The sequence below is a fragment of the Mytilus californianus genome, unplaced genomic scaffold, assembly GCF_021869535.1.
Source record: "Mytilus californianus isolate M0D057914Y unplaced genomic scaffold, xbMytCali1.0.p SCAF_9, whole genome shotgun sequence".
Taxonomy (NCBI): Eukaryota; Metazoa; Mollusca; class Bivalvia; order Mytilida; family Mytilidae; genus Mytilus; species Mytilus californianus.
Window position 1 is genome coordinate 21693556 of NW_026262745.1, and position 11045 is coordinate 21704600.

An 11045-nucleotide genomic window follows, 5' to 3' on the forward strand; every position below is an offset into this window, starting at 1 on the left:
ACGACTTTTTCATTTCTACTAACAAATACAGCGAGGATAAACTAACTTTTTGTCATACTATACTTGTTGTTTTCTTCTATTTCTAAACAAACTGGACGGCATCGCTTCGAATGTTAAGACGATGATGATGACCAACCGTGCAAGACCCTCACGAGTAGTCAAAGCCCTAGTAGTGATGATTACAAAAGGTTTTATCAAGTTAAAGTACTAAAAAAAAAGCATAAATGTGTTCTTCCAATTTTATTCATACACTTACAATGTTTATATAATACACTATGTAAAAAGTAAAATCACAAAAATACTGAACTCCGAGGAAAATTCAATCGGAAAGTCCCTAATCACATGGCAAAATCAAATGACATAACACATCAAACGAATGGACAACAACTGTCATATTCCTGACTTGGTACAGGCATTTTCAAATGTAGAAAATGGTGGATTGAACCTGGTTTTATAGCGCTAAACCTCTCACTTGTACGACAGTCTCATCAAATTCCGTTATATTTACAACGATGCGTGATCAAAACAGACATGTTTTCTTGTTTATAATAAATAAAATAGTCAAAATATGGGTACAGCAGTCATCACTGTGTTACAATCTCAAAAACAAACAATCATTTACAAAAAAGCACAAAAGCATCTATCAAATTAAAAACATCATTCATTGCTTCGCTTCGTATAACTTTGATAACCTATAACCATACACAACGTTTAAATATTATCTACAGTTGAAGACGAGTATTTCTCGACAGCCGAAATTCGATATGTAAAGTTTGTCATACGTTTTGTTAAAGCATAACGCCAGAGGTTCATTAATACAACAGTCCTTAGTCAGTATGACTCGGTCAGGTGTACCATCAGGGTGTAATCTCTGAATTTTTCTAGTGTATCGTCCGACTATGTATACATTGTCGTGTTGGTCGGTTGTTATGGTTCTGTGATTTTCTTCGTCTTTGATACTGCATGAAAAAGCTTGTGTCCCATCTTTCTTAATGCAACTTGCATTACCCCAATCTGTACAATAAAACTGCTTCCTGGTTTCTAGATAATGGATATAATTTAAAGTTTCGTTTTTGAAATTGACACCACTTAGCATGTTTCCTTCAATATCTAGAATGTAAATCAGTCCTGTTCCACCAACCATGATATTATCTGAGGTGGATGTTATACCGAGTAGTTTTGCGTTATTTGTAGTTATTGTTATTTGTTTACCAGGTGATAGCCTTTTTAAATCTATAAACTGAATGTTTCTTGTACCGAAGGTGACAACAGCTGTTGGTTTGTTTCGTATGACTGTGATATCCCAAGGTGAAGACGACATCTGCACTGATCTTATGTACTGGTTCGTTTCATTGTACACGAGTACTTCATAGCATCCATAATCACATAAAAGTAAAATGTTGTCATCAGTAATAGCCATTCCCGTGATGGTTTTACCGGAAACATCAATTTTACTTTGCAGCTCTAAAGTCTGACATGTTGTTTGTACTGACAGGGTCTGGGCCTGGCGTTGTTTTGGTGAATGATACGATAAAGATGAAAGTTCTTGTTTTACTGCCACATTTCCAAACGATTCTATTTTTGATAGTTCATCGGATTCTCGAAATTCCAGCCTTACATCTTTAAATTTCTGTTGTCTGTTCTGTAAGTCTTCTTCTATTTGTAAAATATTATCACTCATTTTTCGGATGAAAATAAAGGAATGTTTTTCAGGGACTTTTTCTGTTACAAAAGAAATGTCTTTTTGATACAATTCAGCTGTTTGTCGCATATTAAGAACTTTATCATGTTCGCTCTTAAGGCATGCAGACTCATCTTCGATAATCCTGTTTATGTTTCTAATAATGGTTTTTTCAATTTCATTGATGCGTTGAAGAAGTTTTTCTTTTATGCTTTTTATTTCAGTCATTATTGTCTTTCCTGTTGTCTGTAGGTCATTCAAGTTTTTATCTCTGTTTTTCAAAATGCTATCTATTGATTTTAAATAAGCACGCAATCTTTCTTTGCAGTCAGTATACACTTCTGACTGTTTCACATGCTCTGCTGCAGTTTCTAATGACACAGTTTTGTTACATGATTTGTGTGTCTTCGCGAGACAGTCACGGCAGCAGATGACATCATGATCTGTACAAAAGTACTCCAGTTGCTTTCCCGGGTGTTTGACACATTCTAGACTTGTAATGTCACATGGGCACGATGATTTCTGAGTAAAATCCATTATGTGGTGAGTTTTAGTAGCTTTTGACAGCCTGTGATGCTTTGAACACTGAGAACACAATGCTTCGTCACATTCTACACACCATTTTTCAGCAGGACTTTGCTTGTTGTCACTTGTACATGGCTCGCAGAAAGGTTCAGACGACATATTGAAACCTACAAAAAAAGTAGTAATTATTGTTGTATTTGATTAAATAAACATACATTTTCAGCAGGAAGTTTTCTGATGTCAACTTAACAGGGTTTGCAAACGGAACTGCAAACTATTTAGAGGTGAACAATTATGAATTTTTACATGTTTTATATATATGGCATATATGTAACACTCTCAAACCTGTCCATCCTCCGAAACGTGTCCATTTCGTACAAACGTGTCATAAAAATCACAAATCGCTAAAACGTGTCCAATTTCATTTCACCCAAACGTGTCCGGTTTTTTTTCTTCGCTCAAACGTGTCCAAATTTTACCTCACCTTAAAATGTTTAACATTTTTTATCAGCAGAAACGTGTCCATTGTTACGTCAATGACGTCTATGGAAGTCATAAGAAGGTTGTGCCCTCCGTAAAATATTCAGTATATGCACTTCGGAATATACAAGTATTGTCAAACTTGTAAAATATCGGATTAGTACCAGACTTATCATAAGGGGCTCGATTGAAAACATCAGGTTTTTGCTAGAGTCCAAAAGGCAAACAAAAGTGCACATGCTGAAATGTCTCGCCTGCTTTATTGACCATTGATTTTATGTTGATAGTCCTAAATATAAAGGTTTATTACAAGTATCACATAAACTTAACATGATCCAAGAAAATGAGGTCAAGGTCAGATAAACCAAACCGGAAATACATGTACACCTTACAATCATTCCATACACCAAATATATTTGACCTATTGCTTATAGTTTATAAGAAACAAACTTAACCAGGAAAACTTAACATTGACCAATGAACCATGAAAATGAGGTCAAGGTCAGATGATACCTGAGAACCTTGCAAAGTACGCACATACTAAATATAGTTATCCTATTACTCATAATAAGAGAGAAATTAACATTACAAAAAATCTTAACTTTTTTTTCAAGTAGTCACTGAACCATGAAAATGAGATCAAAGACAATGGACATATGACAGACAGAAACTTCATAACATAAGGCATCTATATACAAAGTATGAAGCATCCAGGTCTTCTACCTTCTGAAATATAAAGCTTTTAAGTAGTTAGTTGCCGTCGTCGCCGCCGCCGGATCACTATCCCTTTGTCTCGCTATCTACGACAGAAGTCGCAGGCTCGACAAAAAATCAAACCCGCTATCCAAGAACTTCAATGCAGCCTAGTTAGTTTGGTAACAGTTCCCGGAAATTAACAGCGTAACTGAGTTACAAAAATAAAATCCAAATGGATACCTCGTAAAATTGCAGAGATTGTCAAATGACTCACAGAGAGGATAAAAAATATACAATTTTATTTTGTCAATGAATCAAGGCGGTGTGAAAATTTTAAGTTTAGTCATAAAAATTCTTGACATTAGAAGAAATAAAAGCCCAAATTATAAAATCCTACAAAATGTATCTACTATATAATTTATTCTCGTCCTGAATATCCATGAATATTGCAATCGACGTCAAGCAAGCAACTATCTTATCAACTACCATATGTTTCTTTGGCATTTTTTTTATTTTCAAACACATAGAATAGCTTTAAAGGAACAAGGTGGCTCATTTAATAAGTTTCAATCTAATGACAATTATACGCTTCTAATAAATTTTTATTACATTTTAATATAATGTTTTTTTAAATCGGTAGGGGCCTCGGTGGCCGAATGGTCTTAGTAGTTCAACTACAGCGATCACTAGCCTGTCAACACTGCGGTTGTGAGTTCGAACCCCGTTCGTTGCAGGTGCGTTCGACTCCTATCTTAATTGACTAGGTTACCAGTTTTACTGCCGAAAGACGGTTGTACTCTCTGGGCACTCCGACTTCCTCTATCAATAAAAAATGGTTGCAACGATATAGACACGAGTGCTGAAAGTGGCGTTAACACCACCAATCAATCAATCGTTTATAATCGATCATTTAAATAAAATAGCCTAAAACGTCTTCATTTTCCTAAGAATGACATTTATGTATTCCAAATTGTGCTATCCACGAGAATTTATGCATATTTCGTATTTTAAATCATGTTTACAACCAATAACCTTACACTTGCACAAACGTATAGCTACATTCATGATATCTTATTTGCTATGAAGCCAGGATTACTACCTGTATATCTGATAGAGATTAAATTAAATATAAATTGTTGTGAAAATAACCATAAGTATATCAGATAATGGAATGCATCATGCGTGCGGATGGAGGTGAATTAATGCGCGTCCATTTTGATGTTACATTATTGATAGATCAAATATCACTTAATATCAGGGACTGTGGGTATTTTCATATCTGACGTATAACGTTAAAAATACAATTCATTAACTTTAAACAGCAATTTGGTTTCGGTTTCACTGAGAATTTCTCACTTTTACATTTTCGGGATAAATATTAAAAATTTGCCGAATTCTGTCCCACTTGCGGTCAGTTTGTGTTATCATCAGGCATTTTAACTTTGGTCCGATGATCTATTTGGCATTAGCCATATTAATGTAATAACATGTAAGTACACTCATGGAGCTCTGATACTCACAGTGAATTAAAGTAAAGATTTAACGATAAGTTTTTAAATTGCCGCTATTATGAAATAGATGCAGGGGTAAATTGTCCCTACCTCTTTGATTTTAAAGTAAAATCTACCTTTTATATGAATACGCATGTACAATAGGAAGACAAATTCTCGGGAGGGCGTCTGTTTGATAATTTATACACAGTCCGGTTCTTTGATTCAATATCCGGCGTTCAGACAGTGCCTCTCACCTTATCGTCCTACAATTGGTTCAATATTCGATTGTGGACATAGGTAAACAACTGCAAGTATACTTCTAGCAGTCTGGAGAATGAATTTTGTATGATTCATTTGCCAGCCATCAAATAGTGAGTTCATCCGAGTTAACAGTACGTCAGTGCTTTGATTAATTTTGTTTTAACGATTTATCGATGACCCTTCTTACGTAATATAAGCTATTGTTGCAGATCCCAGTGTTGCAGATCTTGATGGTATCTGGTAGGTTTTGGTATATTACAAACGCTAACAAATATGCTATTCGTTCATTTACTTCAATTGACGATGAAACAATCGACTACTTTTGACGTATCACGGTATATTTTCAAATAACGGTTTATTCTTTGAGACCTCTAACGAATCACGATAGGCCTAAGGACATTTCACGAAACTCGATAAAAATGTAATCAATTTAACACTTACGGTTGGTGGAAATAACTATATTTAACGACTGCGGGTAATAGGCATTTTACCGTCGCGTGGTGAATTCTTTTTCGTGAAATAATGTGGACACGTTTGGCACTTTTTAAAATATGACCATGATTTGGAGTAATGAAAAAGACACGTTTCGGAATTTTACAAAAGCTAGACATGTTCGGCCGTATAGTGACGTCATATGGACACGTTTGGGGGATTGGACACGTTTTGAGTGTTACAGATTAAGAATTTACCATTTCATTTCTAGTTGTTAATGAAAGCTGTTGCACCATTGTATCAGTATTTCATATCTACTGTATCTTCAAATAGAATCCTTTTATTGACCCGTCCTTCAGAAATTTATATAGATAAAATTGAAAATGAGGTTATGTTATGATCCGTGACGTTCTACTCCAGAATTCGCCCGATCGATAACTATTACATGCATTGCTCAGTAGTATTAAAATTAAGTATAATATCGATCTCCTCTTAACTGTTAAAGAATTGTATGAGTCACATATATTCTCGAAAATTACGTATACTTACGAAAGTTATCTGTTTCGGGTCTACAAACTGTGTCTATTATGAGGACAAAAAGATTTAATAGATAGTCATGTGATTGAATATAAATTCAGGGTCGATTGTTTCTATACAGGTAAAACTCGAGACCAAAACAAGTATAAGCTTTCTAAAAACCGTGGCTACCTTTACAGTCCAAGTGAGAAAATATTTATTGATCACGTTTCAACTCCGTTTTGTGAAAGATTAAAGTTTATGATCACAGACCATATTCTAGTTAAAGAGAAAACACCAAAGAAGGTGCATAATTGGTGCCCACTGGAATACCAAACCAGCATATGTTAGAAAAGGTGGTAGATGGAGGAATTTTGAGCCATAAAAGTGTCCTGTGAAAAAGTGTCCACCTGGACACTTTTTCACAGAAAAGGCATATTAAATGTGTCCGATGTTGTGAAAAAGTGTCCATTCAATCGGACATAATTTCATGATAAAATACTATTTAATTCTCTCCTGTAAAGGTTGATTTTCAATTAGAGGAACTTTTTCACAGTAAAAAGTGTCCTTTAAAGGAAGATAATGAAAAAGTCACTGCAATGTTTTACCGATATTTAATTTTGGATACTAAAACAAACCAATTACGAACCAGTTATTATTTGATATAAACAACAATGGAAGGTGTTGAATTCCTGTCACAACCCCTGTGAAAAAACAAGAAAGACCAAATGTAGGAAGAACACAATTTATATATGAGTACTATTCTTGAATATTACATGATTTTGTAAATTGAAATGAATTACGTATATATGTATTATTATGCTCATAGTTCATAAATGAAGTTCTATTAAATGTATTACTGTTTTTGTGTGTATGCGTACATGTTTTATTGTATAATTTATGTTTAATTAGCCATGGTGATGATCACATTTTTTTTAAGCAAAAAAATAAAACAGCCTTTCAAGACGTCATAATTATTTGGATTTGGACTAACATTTTGTATGCATTCAATACTCCACTTTACATTCCATTTTTGTTTTAATAGAGACAAAACCCCTATTGCATTTAGTATTAGAAAAAAAGACCAAAACTCAAAAGCTTAATTTTGACCACTGAACCATGAAAATGAGGTCAAGGTCAGAAGACACCTGCCAGCTAGACATGTACACCTTACAATCATTATATACACCAAATATAGTAGACCTATTGCATACAGTATAAGAAAAAAAGACCAAAACATAAAAACTTAAATATAACCACTGAACCATGAAAATGAGGTCAAGAACAGATGACACCTGCCAGTTGGACATGTACACCTTACAGTCCTTCCATACACCAAATATGCTAGACCTATTGCTTCTAGTATCTGAGATATGGACTTGACCACCAAAACATAACCTTGTTCACTGATCCATGAAACGAGGTCCAGGTCAAGTGAAAACTATCTGACGGGCATGAGGACCTTGCAAGGTACGCACATACCAAATATAGTTATCCTATTACTCATAATAAGAGAGAAATTAACATTACAAAAATCTTAACTTTTTTTTCAAGTAGTCACTGAACCATGAAAATGAGGTCAAGGACAATGGACATGTGACAGATGGAAACTTCGTAACATAAGGCATCTATATACAAAGTATGAAGCATCCAGGTCTGCCACCTTCTAAAATATATAGCTTTTAAGAAGTTAGCTAATGCCACAGCGGCCGGATCACTATCCCTATGTCGAGCTTTCTGCGACTAAAGTTGCAGGCTCAACAATAAAACTGTTCAAGAGGTACATGTAGTAAAAAATTAAAAAATTAAATAAAAATAAAAATAAAATATATACAAATACATTGCAGAAAACAGAATCTTATCAGGACTGTGTTAAGTACTTCTTGATACTTTGTTCAAAAGTAAAAGTGTTTTGAGCTTTATGCATTTTGTGTGGTAGTCCATTCCATAACACTGATCCAGAATAAACAAAAGATTTCTTAAATAGCTCAGCTTTTGGCTTAGGAACTATCAGATTACCTTGAGTGACACCTCTCAAGGAGTAAGGATTATTATCTGATTTCAGTTTAAACTTTTGAACTAGGTACATTGGTGATTCCATACCCATACATTTATATAGAAATAAATATTTGTGGTATTTAATTCTATTTTCAACTGTCATCCATCCAAGTTCTTTAAATAAGGGGTCTGAGGGGGATAAAGGATCTGCATCTAGAATTAATCTTGCTGCCCTTTTTTGGAGTTTAATATTCTTGTTATCCCTTCATTTTTACATTCACCCTAAATAATACAGCAGTAGTCAATAAGGGGCAGAATATACCCATTGTAATATGTTTTCCTAGCATTTGTATCTAAAAATTTCTTTATTTTAGAAAGAAGGTATATTCTGGATGATATATTAGCACAAACTTGGTCAATTTGATTTCTCCAGTTAAGTGTGCTGTCAACTTTAACACCTAATAATTTTTCACATGAAGAATTTTGTAATATTTCAAGTACGAATTAAATAAGAATGTTACCTTTCTCCTGTTACCTTGATTTGATATAATAATAAATAATTAAAGAAAATGTGCTGCTAACTTTTTTTTTTAAGCAAAATAAGAGGGTTATCCTAAAATGCTTAAGATTTCATGCTAGCAATTCACTAACTGTGTAAATCAATGATATTCCAGTCATTTGCATAAAAACAACAAGACTTCTATACACTATTCTAACAATTTATCAAACTTCTCCTGGTCATGGCAAAATGTCATTTAGAAACAAATATATACAAGTATTATATAAATCATAACAGGATAGAAAAAGAGAGATTGTGAAATGAAGATTGGCAATATACTCTAAAACCATAATTAATAAAAAAAAATATACATCTTATACTGTGAAAGTACTTTTATTCGTGGGTACCAATTTTTGTGGTTTGAGCAAAAGTTACATGTTCGTGGGTTCTTAAATTCATGGATTTTAGATTTCTGAAGAAAAAAAATCGAGTGAAGAATATGAAACCATCAGAAACGAAGGTTTTTGAAAATAATCAACTGTTGTTTTATATTGATTTGTGCGACATTTGCAGGAAAATAAGGTGTTCATTTTCACTTACTTGATCCTCTTTCATTAATGACAGCATTCATTAAATTTTTAACAAAATAATTGCTTTCTGATATTAGCTTTGCTTACAAATTGTCTCGATTGAAGGATATTGCAAAGTTAACATTTTAATTGTTGCACACATGAAATCAGAAGTGATGACACTAATTTACCTGAGATCAACAGATTAACGTTCATCAAAGGTGTTAATTGGGCCATAGACAATGTCACTTAAAGAAAATGGTTACATAAAAAAATGCTACAAATGTTATTTGAATTGTAAATTTTAATTCTTTTGAAATAAAAAAAGCAAGCCCAGTATGATTTTTTTTCATGTGAGAATTATGAGGAGATAAAATTAACACAATATCATACGGCATATCATCACCGGAAATCTGACTCTCACCGATCAAAACTATTATTTTTATTAGAATTAAAAGGTTAAAAGTCGTACAGTTTAGTTTTTTTTTAGGATTAAAATTTTGTCTGAAGTTGTAAATAAAGTTCATAGTGTGTTTGCTTATATTCGATGTATTTTCTAGATTAAATCAACAATGCCCGTATCCATGTATATATAAAAAAATAGTCAAACCTACATGAGGATCTTTCCATCTATGTCTTGATTTAGACAACAGTCGTTATATTTCCTTGGACACTTAAATTCGTGGATAAAGCCATCCATGAAAACCACAAAAATTGGTACCCCACGAATAAAAGTACTTTCACAGTAATTAATTTCCACCAGGTTCCACAAAAGGCTGTTATCTGACAAAGAAGGCTACAGCACAAAAGATAATAAAACTCCAAACAATTTTGTCTTATAAAGTTAAAAGGATTTAAAGACTTTAAAGTCAATAACTACGTTTTGTGGTCATGTGTTCCATAGTAAATAGATATATATTTAACTCATGAATTTTTGTGCAGGAATGTATTTTCATTCCATTATTTTTCATAGTTATACTGCATCCTCTAACTTCATTTATGGTAAAGTTTGGTGTAAAAATTGTTAATGCTGTCCTGCAAAGGTACAACTATATGTAGATTCTATGATCCTAACACTACTATTGCTGTGCAACAAAATGTCAGAATGTGTACCAAGACCTGACAAGTGCCCTCTGAAATTATTGATTACTCCTACAAAAGCTCATAGTACACCTGAAGTCCTTTTTTGGTCTTTTGGAAAATGTTGTTTGTGCTGTATTTAGACCCCTCTACCAAGAAATTTGTTTTGCATGCACACGTATAAAAATTGCAGTTTTTATCCAACACAATCATAGGTTTGAAAGTTGTTTTCAATTTAGACTTGTTTATATTTTTTCGTTTGGGCTTGTATTATATTTGCCTTCGGGTTTATATGATCCGTTCAACCTATTTTTACTCTTTCAAAATTCAAGAGTCTATCCTAAATTGAGGTAAATTATATGGCCTTCCAAATACCGTTTCGATTCCTAACATCACTGAAGAGACATTAATTGTCGAAATCCGGATATGGTATACTATTTTTTGCACCTTTTGTTTGCGGTATACCATCTTTTCCGCAAGTTTATTGTTTTCTGTTTGGTATTAAATTAATAGTTAAGATCTATTTTGTTACATCTGGTGATCCGTTTATTTTGCAATCGCCAATGGCAGTCAGCAGGGTTTAAGAACATTCTTTGTTCGACCTGCTAGTCAAATGCGTTTTGTTAAAATATACTTTTTCCCTTTTTTGGTCTTTTGGAAAATGTTGTTTGTGCTGTATTTAGACCCCTCTACCAAGAAATTTGTTTTGCATGCACACATATAAAATTGCGGTTTTTATACAACGCAATCATAGGTTTGAACGTTGTTTTCAATTAAGACTTGTATCAACATCTAATATATACATCTGTGTATTC

At 33.3% G+C, this 11045-nt stretch overlaps 1 protein-coding gene across 1 annotated transcript; it reads right to left on the reverse strand.

Moving 5' to 3' along the window:
• Nucleotides 1-225: 225 nt before the first annotated feature.
• LOC127714154 (uncharacterized) lies at nt 226-6164 on the reverse strand. The gene is made up of 2 exons (XM_052220169.1): nt 6118-6164; nt 226-2373 (listed from the first exon to the last, which is right to left on the reverse strand). The coding sequence occupies exon 2, from the start codon at nt 2363-2365 to the stop codon at nt 719-721; it is 1647 nt and encodes a 548-aa protein (XP_052076129.1). The 5' UTR covers nt 2366-2373; nt 6118-6164; the 3' UTR covers nt 226-718.
• Nucleotides 6165-11045: the final 4881 nt, after the last annotated feature.